General features: G+C 27.7%; 1 protein-coding gene across 2 annotated transcripts; it reads right to left on the reverse strand.

Moving 5' to 3' along the window:
- Window positions 1-486: 486 nt before the first annotated feature.
- On the reverse strand, window positions 487-1,873 carry LOC107648568 (protein SOB FIVE-LIKE 5-like). 2 transcript variants are annotated; one of them, XM_088491460.1, is made up of 4 exons: window positions 1,352-1,873; window positions 1,151-1,222; window positions 1,000-1,054; window positions 487-842 (listed from the first exon to the last, which is right to left on the reverse strand). In XM_088491460.1, exons 1-4 carry the CDS (start codon window positions 1,748-1,750, stop codon window positions 814-816), a joined length of 555 nt encoding a protein of 184 aa, XP_088347586.1. In that variant the 5' UTR covers window positions 1,751-1,873; the 3' UTR covers window positions 487-813. The 2 variants fall into 2 exon arrangements, with proteins under 2 accessions (XP_088347586.1, XP_016207869.1); XM_016352383.3 differs by having other exon boundaries at window positions 1,151-1,225.
- Window positions 1,874-18,725: the final 16,852 nt, after the last annotated feature.

Raw genomic sequence — 18,725 nt, forward strand, 5'->3', positions numbered from 1 at the left:
ATTCTATTATTAAGAATTCCACTCCAGAAATTTTGAAAATGCTCCTAAGTTTTAATGTTTGATGAAATCACTGAAAATGAAACAAACTTGTCTACTATTGGACCAATTCCATGTTAGTATTAACATTCTCCCTTCTAAATTTACTATATCTTTTATTTTTTAGTAGTAAATTAGTTAACTAGAGAATGAAAAAAGGTTGAGCACCAATCTTAGAAGAGTTTCTGATTGGTATCACATTTTTTTACTGAACACATTTGGGAGGTCCCAGAGATGCATCATGCTTGTCACTCTGATTCATGACATAAAGATTCTGCATGATTTTAATTTTACATTTTCATAACAACACAATTTCCTTTTCTTTTATTTGAATTAGGATTGGCTATGTTGTGAACTTGTAATAAAACTTAGCATATGCAAAGTTTTTGCATCATGCTTGCTACTGATGACAACAACAAAAAAGAAGAAAGAAATTTAAAAAAAAAAATGGAAGACAGAAACCTTACCCAGTTTCTTATATTCTCTTAGGTTGTTCCCCAACTGCATTGGCAGTGTAGTACAGAAGCATATTCAAATAAAAGAGTGAAAGCTACAACAAAGGTTGCTTTTTTCCTTGTTAACAATTTAACATGTTGAAAAAGAAGAAAAAAATTAAATAAAAGGAGGAAATTAAAGGAATTTTTTTTCCCCTTTAAACAGACATTGAAATTTGAATATTTTTTCTTTCTTTCTTTTTTGACAATATCCCCCTTTTGGTCTCTCTTTCCATAGCAATGCAGCAGAAGTGACAGCAGCCACAGCAAAATGATTTTCATTTCATTTTCTTCCTTCTTCATCAAACCCACCTAATGAGGAGGAAAAAAAAAGGTTTAATATATTTTTAAAAAATCAATGTATTTAAACATCTGATACATTGGTTTTTCAATGTATGAGTTTGTTTAAATTAACAGTTATTTTGAATCAGAGGGAGTAATTTGAAGAGAATGGATCATGATTCATTACCTTGTTCCTCTGAAGCTTGTTTTCCTCTGAATAGGTTCTGGAATTTAGGCTTTCTCTGTATAACAAAATGTGCAAATAATTGATATTCATAAAGTATTGATCATAACTAAAACAATTTAATCAACCACAAACCAAACTATATATTATATACCTTTATTCTTGTTACTGATAAACACTGAGAAAAATCCAATGCATCTTCCACTGCTCCATTCCCTGAGAAACTCTTCTGTTCAATAAACAAAAGAATTCATTTAATTAATAAATTACTAACAAGAAATTAAACTATATGAAAATCATGTTAATTAGTATTATTATTATTATTATGTCATGAGAAATTAATGAATTTATTAACCTTGTGACTCTCCTTTGGAAAGTTGAAGATTGGTGAGCTAGCAGTGTCATCAAGATATGAAGATTGTTGTTGTTGTTGACTTCTTCCATATTCTTTTACCATCATCTTCTTCTTCTTCTTCTGTGATTCTTTGGTATTATTATTGTTATTAGCATACCAATTATTCTCACAATACCATGATGATGCATCATCATAATGTGGAGGACCTGATGAAGCATCAGAAACCATTGACAAATCTTCTTCAAACTCCTCCTCTTCCATTATTCTTCCTGCTCCTTTCCCTTCAAATTCATCTATTCTTTGGAAATAACTCTCAGAAACAAGTGAAGAAGATTGGTCCAAATAATGTGTCCAACCTGATTCACTAGCACTATTGTATTGTGAAGCTGATATATCCATCTCTTTTTTTTTTTCCTCTTTCTAATAAGAAAGAACTAATTTGATGCTCTTATATATATAGATTCTGTGATCAAAGGAACTTGTATAAGATCCTAAAGGGTAGCTGTTTTCCACACTCTCTTACTCTCATCATAAGTATAAGAAGAGGAGAAAAAGAAAAAGAAAAAGAAAGACTAATAATTCATTAACAAACAAAAAGGAGAGAGAGAGAAAAAAAAATAATAATAAAAAAATGCACTATAATTCTAAACTATTATGTGTCCTTTAGCACAATCCTTTCACCTTCTTATTTTATCTTTATGTGAATGAATCAATATGCCAGTTGGCCTTATGTGCGTGTGTGTATGTGTACGGCAGTGTCTTCTAGCAAAGAGGGAGTGAGAGAGATAAGGGGAGATGCAATAGCTCAGTATCAAAGGATTCATCCCATTAATTCACTCGTCTATTTAAATAAGTATTAAATATTTGATTTTTGCTTAGTATATATGAATATCCATTTACTAGTTATAAATTCTTAAATAAATTTTGATAGAGATAATTTTTTTTTAAATATTTGGATCTAATATATTTTTGTAATTTAAAAGTGTAGTTTGATATTTTTAATGAATGAAATTTTAGTTTTGTAAAAAAAATGATACTTTGTTTTGTTTTTTTTTTTTTTACCGAAGATATGGAAACTCGAATCCGCAACCTCTTAATTGAGTATGGGGAGACTATGCCATTTGAGCTATTGCTTCTTGGCTGATACTTTGTTTTGTTACTATGCAATGAAGTGTGACTTTGAATTTTAGTGATACTTATAATGTATTGAAAAAATTTTAAGTGTACCGGCGGTAAACACTGGTGTTCCAGTTATGTTAACCGTTGATTTTAATTAATATATATTATATATATTTTTTATAATTCAAATCAACAGTTAAAACAACTGGAATACTGGTGTTTCCGGCCCACTATAATAAATGAATTTTGAAATATATATATGGAGTTATTTTTCCATTATGGCAGCATTGCATTACCATGCTCCTCTCATAGGAGGATAGTGCTGTCCTTTCAGGACAAAAGTTAATCTTAATTTGGCCAATTCACAACTAATGATGCTTTAATGATTAGCCCTTTTGTTTCTATTAATGGTTATAGGGGGTTTTGATAGTTGACCTCACAATAAATGCTGTATGCTCCCTTCTCATATGGTTTTTGCTTTTTTTTTTTTTTTTTTTGTTACCTAGTTTATTTTTTATATATTTTTTTAAAATTTATTCTCTCAAGATAAATATAGAATGTGACTCTATTCAAATTATCCTTCAAATTCATCTTATAATAATAAACTAACACTAAATTCCAATTTTCTGTATATGTATTTAAAATTTATCATTGTAAGAAGATTAAACATGACTCAATTTAAATTGTGGTACAGATTTATCTTATAATAATAAAATGATGCTAAATTCCAAAAAAAGTACAATAAGATAAATGTTACAAATATCTCTCCTTTTATTTCCCCTCCCTCTCTCTTCATACATTTATGTCTGTTTTGCAACCACCAACAAAACAAGGTTCTTTAAGTTGTGAATGAATTGAGTATTATAGATTCTTTTAAATTGTGCTTAACAACTAACTCTATCACAATTCACAAATCAATATTTACCACTTAGTTTTAAACAAAAAAAGGGTCAAAAGTTTTTCTAATTTGGAAATTTCTTCTCCTTTTTTAAAGTTGAAATTGGGGGTCATAAAGCAATCCACAAAAATAATGTTGGTTACACCAATTAATAAAGTGATTGTTTTATTTAATTACAATAGTTGATTTTGATTAGAAACAAATAAAATTACTATGTATTTTGAGTACTAAAAAGTGTTTGTATTATAAATGCAAAGTGTCCTAATTGAGGTAGACAAAGGCACGTTATATTGAAAGAAAGCAGTGGTGAGGCCAAGATTTCAAAATGTTATGCGAATAAGAAGCAACTGTATTGCGGTGAAAAGACTGCTCCTTTATTTTCCTTCAGTAGTTTCTTCCTGCTTCTTATTTTTCATTTCACTTCCCTTTAAATTCATATGCAAAATGGTTGGTGAGAAGAGACTAGAGAGAACACTTTTTAATTTAGATATGGAAGGAGGAATGGTGTAGGACATAGTTATGGAGTGTACGAGTGTTTTACGCAGTTGTGGTATCAAGAGAAAATCGGACTAAAAAATTAAAAAAAATTGCATCACACAAATCGGACCGTCCGATTTGTATTTTAAACAATTAAAAAAAATTAATAATAAAATCGGACCATCTGATTTTTGTTTTCAAAATAAAAAAATTGTAAAAGTACAAATCGGACCCTCCAATTTTCTCTCCCACACAAATCGGACCATCCGATTTGTGTTCATAATTTTTTTAACAAAGAAATCGGACAATCCGATTTCTTCACTTTATGGTTCAAAAAAAATTATCCCACATTCATGTCTAACATCACCCACCTCCATACCTATGCACAATACACATAAAATTTGTATATCCAAAAAAATGAGCCTAGAGAAAACTTAGAACCAAAGGATACAAAGGAAATTATAATCTTTTATTAGTAAGAAAATAATGTAAATAATTATTACTTTTTTTAAAAGAAGATTTGAATGAGAAAGAATGAATACATAATTTGGAATTGATATATTGAAAGTTAGATGCAGCAGTGAAAAGCATTTAGAGAGAAAGAACATAGTACAAAAGATACAGCATGAACACATGACTAGAAGACATATAAGATTTTCAGAAATGCCACATAAGTTCAATACTCTCCCTGGTGACAAAAAACTTATCTAAGCCAAATGGTAGCAAAATCCATACAGTACTATGGCCCCATTAATCTTGGAAGCATTGCCCTTCCTTTCTATATCTGTGAATATGTACCTGTGAAAATTGTAGTGACATTAGGCTTGAAATCTGGTATCTATCTCTAGGGCCATATTATATATATATTTATTTTGTACTATGCCAATATCAATGCATTGAACCTATTGAACAGTAAAAACAATTCCATCACACTTGACATGGTAAACATGGTAATGCCATTAAATCTTCCATTCCTAGATTGGTTTCATGCCTATTTACTATTTAGAAAGTGTTGAGTTAATTGCTGGTCACTTGACCCTACTCTCATTTCAACAAGTCACTCAATCAATAATGAACCCAACCTCTATTCATTACTTCCTCTTATTATTATTTTAATTCCTTTTTTCGAATTGAATACTTTCTTTATTTTCTTGAGTCGGAAATTAAATTTTAAGAGTCGACTTTACAGCTGGCATTCAAAGAGTCGATCAGTAATACTTGTTTTCATTTGTTTACTTCTAAATATTTTCAAACCAAAATGGCAATAAATAAATTCTTGAATTGTTTGTAAATTAATTAATTAATTAATACAAATCAAACTATTTAATATGCTTTACTTTTTTTTAATATATAATAATTTAGGGTTATTGGGTAGTGTCAATTGACAATGAAATGTGACTTTATGTATAGATCATAGGGCCACTATATGATTCTGGTCTGACTCCAATTGGTCCCGCCCATTTTAATAGAATGTGTCCATTTGCATATGTTTGATGCTTACTGCTCTGTTAAGCACTTGGGTTATCAATCTCAATCATTTCTACCTGTAGAACTCTCTAAAGCTTAAATCATATTAAATAATAATCAATAATTCTATTCTATTATGGAAATCAATCTATCATGGAACTTAGGCTTCCATGGTTCATCATATGGGAACAAAAAACTTCTTATCCTAAATAATCCTAATAACCCACCGATTTTAGATTGGTGCATGTCATGTTCTTTTTCCAATCATAAATAGGTCATAGTACATTTAAATCATTAGTAGAAATACAACTACTTCATATATATATATATATATATATATATATATATATATATATATAAAAGAATTGGTGTCCAACTTTCTTTTTTAAAATACTTTTTATTATATATAATTTATAAAAAATTATTTTGTTATTTTCATAACTTGAACCTAAGACTTCTTATTAACTAATTTAAAAATAACTCACTATCTCACTTGATTCTCTTTTTATTATTTTAGCACATATTTAATATACAAAAGTAAATTAACAAGAACATTAGTGTCTATTAATAAACTAGTATATATAATAGGAATACAAAGAAGATTAGTGTCCAATTTTTCTTCTAAAATACTTTCGTTATATATAATTCATAAAAAAAAGATTTCTCCAAATTTTTGAATCCAAAATGTTTTAGTTAAATTATAAATCATTTGTCATCTCAACTAGTTCAATTTTTATTAAATACATTAGTATAAATATAATAGTATCTATTGATACACTACTATGTATAATTACATGTTCATTCGTATAACTAACTCAAGAATATAGGTTATATCTTTTTATTACATTTCGTTTAAGATGATTAGTTTCTCAACCCTCCAAATTTAAGTCAATTATTATATAATGAAAATGGTAATGTATTTCGAAAAAAAAAATAAGGAGTTTAACGTTCAATGAAAATCAACTTATTATTAAATATAAATAAAAAATTTAAGGAGAAATAAATTATAAAACACAATAAATCTTAAATTTTAAATTGTAACTTTAAATTATTGGTATAAAATATAATATTTGTTTAATTAACAAAAAAGTATAATATTTGCCAATGAGCTATAACTTAAATGACATAGTCTCTCCATACTCACCTAGAGGTCGCAGATTCGAGTCTCCCTGTATTTAAAAAAAAAAGGTGTAATATTCTTTACTACCTAATAAAGAATATTCAAAGATGGGTTATAAAAAAACTACTTATTTAAGAAAAAGCCTCACTTTATGTTTAATTTGAAAACAACAATACAATAATTAATGGTATAGGATGAGAGGAAAGAAAGGCACAAGCTATGTGTGAAGCCCATGCATGTAGATGAGCAGTTCAAATCATGGGTCATGACACATATGTTAATTACTTCAACAGTTTCTTCTATTCACCAATTGAAAAGAAAGAAAAAGACACTAATGAAACAGATATATATAAGAATTGGGATACTATCACCTTAGCCCTTAGGCCCTTTTTCATTTGTTATTATATGCTAAGAGTTAAGAGTGTAGCACTGTACAAGTATGGCACAAGAGCATTCCTACTATGGTCCCCTTTTCATGGCAACCAAGGTCAAACATTGCTTATACCATACAGTGCCTAACCACCGACGAAAAATACTTCAATCTTCCAAAATTAAATTCTAAATATTCATAATTAATTATTTTATTTATGTAAAATATCTTTAAATTATATAAAAATAATTAAAAAATTAGTAGTTTTAAAATTATATATACCTTATTTATATTTTAATAACATACAAATATATATTTATTTTTGGCACTTAGCTTTATATATATGGATATATATCCTATCCTATACCATCAACTTTCTTTCACTTTCACACCCAGGACAAATAATCAAGTCCATGTCACATTGGTTAAAGTCAAATCTTTATGCTTCAGTTTTCTACCTATCTAGAAGATAAGGGACATATTAGGGGGTATGCTGATGGAGGATGAAAATGAATTGTACATGACTACATTTAATGTAAACATGGCTTTAACAAAAACTAAGTGTAGGATACTAGGATTATATATATATATATATATATATATGAATCCTGCTTGAGAGCCAATGGAATATTTGTACAATATATACAATGAGCTATGAGTTAAAAAATGAACATCACTCATATTATCCAGAATAACCATTCGAGTACCAGGGATAATAAACATCTCATGTCATGAAACCACTCATCCCAAAAGCTTAAGCTGATTTTAGGGTTCACCAAGGATCGAATTCTTGACCTTTCGGATCTAAAACTCTGATACCATATCATGAAACCACTCATTCCAAAAGCTTAAGTTGATAGGAAAAGGTAATACTAATGGTTATATCTCTAATACTGAATCGGACATCCATAAACTCCATTATACATATTGTACAGATATTTCATTGACTCTCTATACTTCCTCTGTATATATATATCTTCAATTATTAATTAATTTATTTATTTAATGAGAAAAATACATTATATGTGAATCATGAGAATCTAATGTTCAGAAGTGATAGTAGTGTGTACAGAAAGAATTAAATACCTATTACATTGAAATAGTGAGATGAGAGACATAATTGAAAACTCACACTACACTTTGTTCTTGGATCTTTTTTTTTCCCCTGAAACAAAGAGTGTTAAGTCAATCTCAAATTCTGAAGCTACAAATGACATATCTCTGAAGCTTCACAGTGACCATGGTGAAACAATAATAATAATAATGATAATAATGCCACCAAAACCTAGAGCAGTGAAATTTGCACGTGCTTTTTTTGTCTGGTCCATGATTTCAGAGACCAACCTATTGAGACAAATAATTTAAAAGCATTTATAAAATGTGCAGAATTATAATTTGTTATTTAACTTCTTTTAACTTTATCATTATTGTACTATTTAGTATTTAACATCTAGAAAGGTAAGTCTGAATTGTCTTTTCTTTTAATTAAGGAAATTACCTGTCCTTGAGTGATAATTAGTAATCACCACTTACTCCAATTTTAATAGTGATGTGAAATTATTATTCCTTTTAATCTTGTCATGATTAGGAGACTTTCCCTGACAATTATTTTTGCATTATTGCTGCTTTACTAAGTTGTCATTTCACTATAATGCATAGCATATATAGCTTTCAGTCATTAATATATTAAGGTCTTCTCATGTTACACATTATTTTGGGACAGTAGAACAGAAACTAATAAGAGAGATGGGTACCCAAATAATCTCTTTATTTGTATATATATTTTTGTATTACGGTATTCCCATTTTAAGGATTAATCTGTCACGGATCTGAGTTTTATTTAAAAATTTACTAAGTTTTATTTAAAAATTTATTATCAATTAATGAATTGCTGCATATATAAAATGAGATTCAAATCTTTGATATTTGTTTAATTAGACGGGTGAAATCACCATTGCACGAATCCAAATTGCTTCTCTCCTTATTTATATATATAATTGTGTTTTTTTACAGGCACATGACACTGAGATATGGACACAAAGACATAAAATTGTGTTTGATAGATGAAACACGGATAGAGACATTGTATCCAGAGATATTGAATTAATGTATTTTGTATCCATACAGAAAGGACGGACACAGAGACACTGATAAGAGATATAATTTATTTTCTATTTTATCTTTTATTATTCTTGTTAATTTTTCATAATTATATTTTTCTTTCTAAATTTTTTAAATGAGAATAAATTGAACTTTTATAATTTATTCTAGTTTATCACCAAACGAAATATAAAAATACTAATTTTTATATTTCTGTACTTTGTGTCTTATTCTCAGTGTCTTATCTTATTCTATTTTCATAACTAAATCCAGCCTATGGTATGAAAAACAAGATTCTATGATGAATTACTAAGATAAGGTATAAAGTTTTTTTCTTTTTATTTTAAATAGTTTAGTAAATTATCAAAATGATATTCGAAAGTTCATATTAGGGATGGCAAAATTCCCCGAGACGTGGGGATCCCTGCGGGGACTGCCCCGAATGGGGATCCGATTGTGGGGAATTTTCCCCACGGGGATGGGGATGGGGGACAAAATTCCCCCGAAGCAGGCGTGGGGACCCGAGCGGGGATCCCCGCCCCGTCCCCGCTATTCCCCGAAATTTATGAATTCCTTAAATTTTCCTTAATAGTTTATTTCTCATATATGTTTTTTAGTCATTTCTCACACACACATATATAGAAACCCAAAACTCATAATCTTTATTTGCATAACCCTTCTTCAATTCAAAGATCCCTAAGGCTGTCCATACTCCATCTAACCTCTCTGCAGTCACCCCCTCGTCATCCTTCTCACCGAATCGTCACACCTCACTGTGCCATCACCCTTATCGCGTCGTAATTTCTATTTGCGGCATTCTTTTTCATAACTCTGCCGTCGTGTCCATTCTCCTCTCTGTTGCCACGTCTCTTACCTCGTCTACTGTTTTGTCCTTTGACTCGTCGTTGCGTCCCCCTATTGCGTTATTTCGAGAGAAGTCACCATCGTATCATTTAGACTTTTTGTATAAAATCTTGCAGTTTTTGTATAAGATAGATACTTGCAACTCTATTCATATGAAAATTAATAATTAGTTAGAATTATTATGTAGATGGGGAATGGGGTCCCCGCGGGGAATGGGGCCCCGTGGGGAATGGGGATGGGGATCAATATTCCCCCACGGCGGGGAATGGGGCGGGGATGGGGAACAAATCTGAGGGCGGGGATGGGGAGCAGGGAGGCATCCCCCGCCCCCGCCCTGCCCCATTGACATCCCTAGTTCATATTGCTAATGACATATAAATTTTTGAAAGATTTAAAAATGCGACAAAAAGAGCTAAATATATATATATTATAAACAATGACTTTAGATATCAAATTTTGATGCACATTTTTGTAATTATTATTAAAAAAAGATATTTTTATCCTTAAAATTTAGTAATTTTTTGTCAAGTAATTTAAAAAAAAATATTGTGAATGACCACATTTTTTTAAATAAAAAAAATCTAGAAATCAAATTGTGCTCTGAACATTTTGTGCATCTTCTAAATATTTATTCAAATATTGTCAAAAAAATTTAGATTAAATAAATAAGTTATTTGCTAAATATAAAAATTTTTTATTACTTACTAAAAAATATAATATTTATTAATTTTTTTATTATATTTTTAAATAATTCAAAAATTATTTTATCAATAACATATTTTAAAAGATTTTTTATCAGTAGTTAAATCTTTCGATATATCAAATTCGTAGTTAACCCTTATATAGTATTTGATATTTATGGTCAATTTGATACAATTATTATTACCGTTTCAATATAATAATCAACTTCTACTTATAAGTTTTAAAATATTGCGTATGCTTATAATAACTGATTTTCTAGCTTAAATTTTATCAAATTTTGCCTATAATCGAATTAATTTAGTTTTTCATCATTTTCCTAAAACAACTTTGAGTATTCACAAAAGTTTATGTTTTAACTTTTTAATTGTTGCCCATGAAATATATACTTATTCCTCAAGCAAAATGTAAGTTTCGGTAAACAACTTAATTAAGTTACTTTTGAGAAAATAGCTTAAACAATAAATATTTATATTAAAAGTAGTTTATAAATAAATTATTTTGTGTTTAGTTTTTTAGTTCTAAAAATACTTATTTTAAGAGAAATGTGATAAAAAGCTTTTTATTCTGAGAGAAGTCATTTTTTTTAATCTTTTTTTAAGTACCAAAATAGCTTTTTAGAAAGTTGCAATTTTATTTTGAAAATTGTACCAGACATTAATATTACATCTTTTCATAAGTTAAAAGTTAAAAAAAGTTACTTATAAACCCATCCAAACATACCCTTAGTCAAGTTACTTCATCTATCATCATCTCAAGGGATAAAGCAATAAGATTACTGGGTGTGATATGTTAGTAGTGCGAAAAATGTTAAAAGAGATTTCATTTCTTATAAAAAATAAATAAAGATTTCAATTTTAACGTAAATGAAGATAAATTTGATAAAAAAAAGACGAACATAATCAATATGAATTTTTCATATAATTTTATAATATATGCATGCGAACATATGATCAATAGCAAGAAATTAAATTTAATATATGTTAGAATATAATTAGGATCAATTAGGTACAATTAGTATTATTTAGTATATTTGAATATTTATTATAAGAGATTACGTCTTTATTATTATGATTTTTTTAGTATCTATAAGTATCTTTTTATATTGTATTATTCCAGACAATTTGCATAGACAACTTAAATACACTTAATAATATACCATCATTTCTCCAGTTTAGTCTCTTATTTCTAACATGATATCAGAGTCATGATATCCTCCTTGAAGAGAATAGGTTGTTTTTTTTGCGATGAAATCGCCGTAGTTTTTTAATTATTACAATTCTCTTAGTACCTATAAATACTGTTCTATATTGTATCATTCTAGACAACTTGAGTAGACAACTTGAATACTTACAAACCTTTTTCCTATTACTCCCTCTCCCTTTTCTAACATAGTATCAGAGTCATGATATCCTCCTTGAAGATGATAGGTTGTTTTCCTTGCGATGAAATCGCCGTAGTTTTTTGTATTTTTTTTCTGTCATTTTTCTTTCCCTTTTGTCACTCCTTTGATACTTTTTCACCTCACCGACTAGCCTATTTTGAGTTGAATGATCAAACACCATTGTCATCCGCTGCTTACCTATTCTCATGAAGAAATCATATAGTTTTCGCTCTCTTTTGACAGTTCCGTCGGCGTTCTCTCGTGTGTGGCAGTTCCGTCTGCGTTCTTTCGTGGCAATTCCATCTGCGTTACACTACAAGAAAATAGAGTTATTTTAACACTTTATTTTTTAACACCATAATTAAATGTCAAAACTAATATATATTTTTGACAAATATCACAAATGTCAAATTTTTTATGTTTTTTTGATGAATAATTTGACCGTAGAAAATTACTCCTCAATTTTGATACTCATTTGTTTTCAATTTACTCTACTATTTTTCTTCTTCTTTGGGCTCTGTTAATTTTGACATCACACTGCTCTCAGTTTAGGATTATACTACTCATTCTTTATCTTCAAAATCTCAATTTATTCTTTAGTTTCAAGATCTCATTTCATTCTTTGTTAAAATTTTTTGTTGAAAATATTTTATAGTCAATAAGTGTCAAAATAAATAGTATTTTTGACAATTAATAAGTATCACAGAAAATATGTTCTCAAAATTTTCTAACAAATTATTTTTGACAGCCAATATTTATCAAAATAAGATTTAAATTTTTTTCACAATCACTTATATGTTAAAAATACTATTTTTGACAAAATTTTTATTAACATATTTTCATAGTTAAAATAGTGTCAAAATTTATTTTTTTGACAAATTTTAATTTTCTTTTACACATTATAACCCTAAAAAATAATCTATATCGTTGTAGTGGTTCTCTCGTGGCAGTTCCGTTTATGTTCTCTCTTGGCAGTTTCGTCTGCATCTTCGCGTGGCAGTTCTGTTTGCATTTCGTCTGTGTTTCCTTGTGGCAGTTCCATCTGCATTTCTTTCCGGCAGTTCCATCTGCACTTCCTCGGCAGTTCGATCTGCGCTTCCTTCAAACAAGCGGCAATTCCGTCTGTGCTTCTTTCAGACAAGCAGCAGTTCCGTCTGCGCTTCCTTCAGACAAGCGGCAGTTCCGTCTGCGCTTCCTTAAGACTAACAGTAGTTCCATATGCACTTCCTTTAGACAAGCGGCAGTTCCATCTGCGCTTCATTCAGACAAGTGGCAGTTCCATCTGCACTTCCTTCCGACAGTTCTGTCTGAACCCGTTTTATCGGTTTATGCAGTTTTTTTTTCTCTTTATTTCGTTGTTTTAAATAAGTTTCAAACTCAAGTGAGGGGATGTTAGAATATAATTAGAATCAATTAGTATTATTTAGTATATCTGAATATTTATTATAGAAAATTACGTTTTTATTATTACGATTCTCTTAGTACCTATAAATACCCTTTTATATTGTATTATTCTAGACAACTTGCATAGACAACTTGAATACACTCAATAATATACCATCATTTCTCCAATTTAGTCTCTTATTTCTAACAATATAATTTTATCATGTTAACATAAAGTAAAATTTAATAAGATAATACATGTATAATTTTATATATTTTTTATAATATATTTTTAAGATCTGTATAATTTCATATATTTTTTGATAATATAATATATGCATGCGAACATATGATCAACAGCAAGAAATTTCATATAATTTTATCATATTAACATGAAGTAAAATTTAATAAGATAATTCGAGTGTATAATATCTACTTTTCTAAAAGAAAAGTTTTTCAAAATTTGGCATGCATGGGGGCAAATACTTTCAAGTATGACTATATATATATATATATATATTAGATAATTTTTAATATTGCAAGCACATCAACAAAAATGATATATACAATGTTTTACAGGAAAAAAACTTGTATGTCCCTTATCAAGTCCCTTTTAATGTGTAACACAAAATGCTAGTCCCAATGAAGATACTACTAGACTAAGACATGACAATATAATTAAACATGGCCTTTTAGTATTAGGATGCAACTACACCCACTTGTTACAAGACAGGTAGTAAGTAGTCCCCAATGAAGTTGATACAAAACTTGAGCAGTAACCCACATGCATGCATACAATAACATAAAACAAGATCAATTACACTTATTTTTCTTCAAGTTTAGAAAAATTCATAATTCTCTTTTATTTGTTTAGGTTATATTAAATAATTTTGGTTTGAATAAAACTTAGGTATTTTAAAATATACGTATTTTGGATTGATCATGATATATTTTGTTTTAATCTAGTAAAATTTAAAATATCTTTAATTATTTTAGACATGTCATTATTTTTTTATTAAGTATTGATGTTATAGGTTAAATATTCATGTGAAAAGCTAAATGCCAAAATTTGACTCTCTACTACCCGGTGGATCAAATTTCTGTAAAAAAAAAAATTAAAAATGAATTTCTTTGGTTGTCATTACCAATGGATTTTATCCGTCGCAAAAATAATTTTGTTATTAAAGAATTATTACCGACAGAAATAATCTATTTTTAGTTGAAAAATATTTATTCATTGCAGATGAATTAGATTTGTTGTTTTTTTTTAGTCAAATTAATGATAAATTTTGAAATTTGATGGTAATTTTTATTGATTCTATTTTTAGTGACAAATTTCATCCGTCACTATTTTTGTTACTAATATTAATGTCCATTACTAAACTAAAAGCAAATCGTTATTAAAAATCTATCAGTAATAATCTAAAAAATTGTAGTAGTGACCAAATCAAAACAACAAAAAAAATGATCTTTTTAAGGACGAAAATTATATAAAACTCTACTAAATCTCAAAAAAAAAATTGTTACCATATAAATATAATTATTAGTCTAAATTAGGACTAAAATAACGTAGATGAATATAATTTGATGATATATATTAAAATTAAACTCTTAGAATAATTAAAAAAATTTACAAATTATTGTTAAGGAGTCTGATAAGAGAGAAAGAAAATTGATTTTTGCAGCTATTAAGCATGCTAACAATGCAATCATGGTTTGGACAAAAGGCCAGCTGTGAGAAGAGAGAGAAAAGCAAAAAAAGAAATAGGAGCTAACAATCCATATGCATGCTGAATTGCTGATCGTATGAGAAAGCGGCGATCCCGCTACCACTGACCATGTTTTCCGGAATGATATATACATACATGCCTTATTCTTATTATCATTATTATTAGGTTCTTGGAAGATGCTGTTTTGAACAGAAACAAAATAAAAATCCCAATAATCCCTGAGAGTCACAGAGAGAGAAAGAAGCATGTGAGCGTATCTGATGGGTATTCCCCAGTTATGATACGCTGATGAGACACCTACCTCTCCCATCATCACTACTTCTTTCTTTCTTTCTCCTCCTCTCACCATTCTTCCCATTCCACTCCACCCTCCTTTGGATTCATTCTCCATTCTTACCACTTTTCCTTTTTCTATTTTCCGTACTTCTATTCTATTGTACGGCCCCCAACAATTTCATTTTGTGTCTCACATTTATTTATATCTTTAAAACTTTAATTTTTTATACAAATTCAACCATTTCCTATCATTATTACTAGGGCAATTTACGCATCTAAATTGTTTGACCCCCAATATTACACAAATACATTGTTTCCAAATTTAATACGCAAATGCATTGTTTCACTATTTTATGTAAACCGCTACTGGCAGTAGCGGTTTACAGATGTGCATAAACCGCTACAACCAGCCGCAGTTTATGTGTGAATGTGTGAGTGTAAACTGCTGCTGCTAGCAGCGGTTTACGTGCGTGTGTATGTGAGTGTAAACTAGCGGTTTACGTGCGTGTGTGTGAGTGTAAACCGCTACTGCCAGTAGCGGTTTACGTGTATGTGTGTGTATACTATTTAAATAATATTATAAATAAAAAATTTAATTTATCATTTCACAATATAATTTAAAAAATATAAATATGCATGTAATAAATTTTTTATTTGTATTTATTATTAAAATGAGAGACCAAATTACAAATAAAAAAATACAGTCTTCAAAGTATTGAATTATATAAAGCAAGACTAATTTTTTTTATTCTCATCTCTTTTAAAATTTATAAATAATAAAATAATTTATTTTTAGCCAAAAGTTTACTAAATTATATATTTTACTCTTTAAAAATCACTTCATTCTCTTTTATTTATATCAACCATACAAAGGAGATTGGAGAGTTTGGAAAATGGGTTGTGTTCTTTGCTGCTGATTTGCATTTGAGGTTCTAGCTAAATGATTTTTTTTATTTGTGCAACTTTGTTGTCTTATACCAAAAAATAAAAATTATTTGTATTTTACAGTTGATTAATTAGATAAATAATAGTGATAGCATCATAATTTTGATGAATAAAATAAAAAATATAAATATGCATGTAATAATTTTTTATTTATATTTATTATTAAAATGAGATTAAATAGCAAATCAAAGAGTGAGTACTCAGAGAGTACTAAAATATATAAACTAAGACTAATTTTTTTTTTTATCTTCATCCCTTCTAAAACTCATGAATGATAAAATAATTTATTTTTAGTAAAAAATTCACTAAATCATACACTTTTTCTTTAAAAATTACTTCATTTTTTATCCATATAAATCATATGATTGCAAAAAATATATACTCCATTTTCTTTCTCTCAATTTTTTTGTAACTTAATTTAGCATAAACAAACATTTTTTCTAATCAACGTGAGGAACACAGAAACCGCTAAATTAAGTTACAAAAAAATTGAGGGAAAGAAAACGGAGTATATATTTTTTGCAATCATATGATTTATATGGATAAAAAAATGAAGTAATTTTTAAAGAAAAAGTGTATGCTTTAGTGAATTTTTTACTAAAAATAAATTATTTTATCATTCATGAGTTTTAAAAGGGATGAAGATTAAAAAAAAATTAGTCTTAGTTTATATATTTTAGTACTCTGTGAGTACTCACTCTTTGATTTGCTATTTAATCTCATTTTAATAATAAATACAAATAAAAAATTTATTACATGCATATTTATATTTTTTAAATTATATTGTGAAATGATAAATTAAATTTTTTATTTATAATATTATTTAAATAGTATACACACATACACGTAAACCGCTACTGGCAGTAGCGGTTTATACTCACACACACATGCACGTAAACCGCTACTGCCAGTAGCGGTTTACACTCACACACGCACGTAAACCGCTGCTGGCAGCAGCGGTTTACACTCACACACTCACACACATAAACCGCGGCTGGTTGTAGCGGTTTATGCACACCTGTAAACCGCTACTGCCAGTAGCGGTTTACATAAAATAGTGAAACAATGCATTTGCGTATTAAATTTGGAAACAATGTGTTTGCGTAATATTGAGGTCAAACAATTTAGATGCGTAAATTACCCTTATTACTACTCATACTTGATACCCGTGAGATATTTTATATGAACATAATTTTATTTTGCTGAATCCTAGTATCTTTATGCTTGCTTACTGCAGTTATTTTAAGTATGTTAAAATTAAAATTATATTTTTAATAATATTTTTTAAAATGTATTATTAAATAATAAAAAATATTATTTTAATTTTAATAGTATATTTTAAAACATCATAATTATTGTAATATAGACATATTAAAATACATATTTTATTTTTTCGTTCTTCAGCTGCTATTTAAACATGTATTCCTCTTATACATGAATTTAAATTTTATATTAGAATGTATTTTTATATATACACATGTATGTTTAAATTACGGTGTAGTTTTATGTATATATGTGTTTGTGTTTGCAACTTTAAAAAGATAAGAGCGATTTTGAAAATATCTAAGATAAAACTTATTAAAGATAGTTTGTGCTTATTGAAATTAAAAAGTCTAATATGATCTCATATATTAATTTATTTTTAAATTTAATTCTTTTATTAATGTCTACTGCAATATTTGTTATATTTTAAAAGCTATTTTATTAGACACACTTGTTATTTTTTGTACTTATTGAAAGTTATTTTTTATTTAATTTACTAAATATAGATGTTATAACTTTTAAAAAGTTATCTTTTAAAAACTAATTTTTATAAGTTATTTTTAAAAATAAAAATTTTACCAAACAAAACCTAAAATTAGCTACCAAAATCAATCACTAGTATAAAATACATGTTAAAATATAAAATATATATTAAAAATAAGCTAAACAATATATATATATATATATATATATATATACATGGTGGTTAATTTTAGTAGTTGATTTTGGTGTATAAATAACATTTTTGATTATCAAAATATAGATGTAATACAAAAAAAAAATTAATTTACTAATAAATATTAAAATTGAGTAGAAAACTTCAAGAATATAATTTTAACTACATAAATTTTTTAATTGAATAGTATCACAATATTCTATTTTTGTTAAGTTGATTTAATATATATATATATATATATATATATTGTATTTTAGATAAAATTTAATAAGAAGATTTTTATTATTGTACGAGATTTAAATTTAATAAGATAAATTTTTTGACAAAAAAATTTAGCATAATTTTTATTTTAATATGAAGTTAAATATAATTTTATAATGAGAGAATATATATATATATATATATATATATATATATATATATATATATATTTTTTTTTTTCTAATACTTTTTAACAATTTCAGTGTGCCCCTACACCATATTAAATAGATCCGTCCCTAGTTGAGATTAACCTATTACTCTAGCATTAGAAATATAAAAAGTTCTCATCTATATTTCTATACAATAAAAAATGGAAATTTGGATGAATTTGGTATAATTTTT

The sequence above is a fragment of the Arachis ipaensis genome, chromosome B6 (genome assembly GCF_059453495.1).
Source record: "Arachis ipaensis isolate K30076 ecotype BB chromosome B6, ASM5945349v1, whole genome shotgun sequence".
NCBI lineage: Eukaryota > Viridiplantae > Streptophyta > Magnoliopsida > Fabales > Fabaceae > Arachis > Arachis ipaensis.

Bases quoted from the DNA above. Each gene is read 5' to 3' on its own strand.
- LOC107648568 (XM_016352383.3), bottom strand. From the start codon at position 1,750: ATGGATATATCAGCTTCACAATACAATAGTGCTAGTGAATCAGGTTGG. The intron at 1,226-1,351 runs GTTAATAAATTC...TTTATTGAACAG, and splicing joins TTCCAAAGGAGAGTCACAAG to AAGAGTTTCTCAGGGAATGG. The intron at 843-999 runs GTAATGAATCAT...CCTCCTCATTAG, and splicing joins ACAAGCTTCAGAGGAACAAG to GTGGGTTTGATGAAGAAGGA.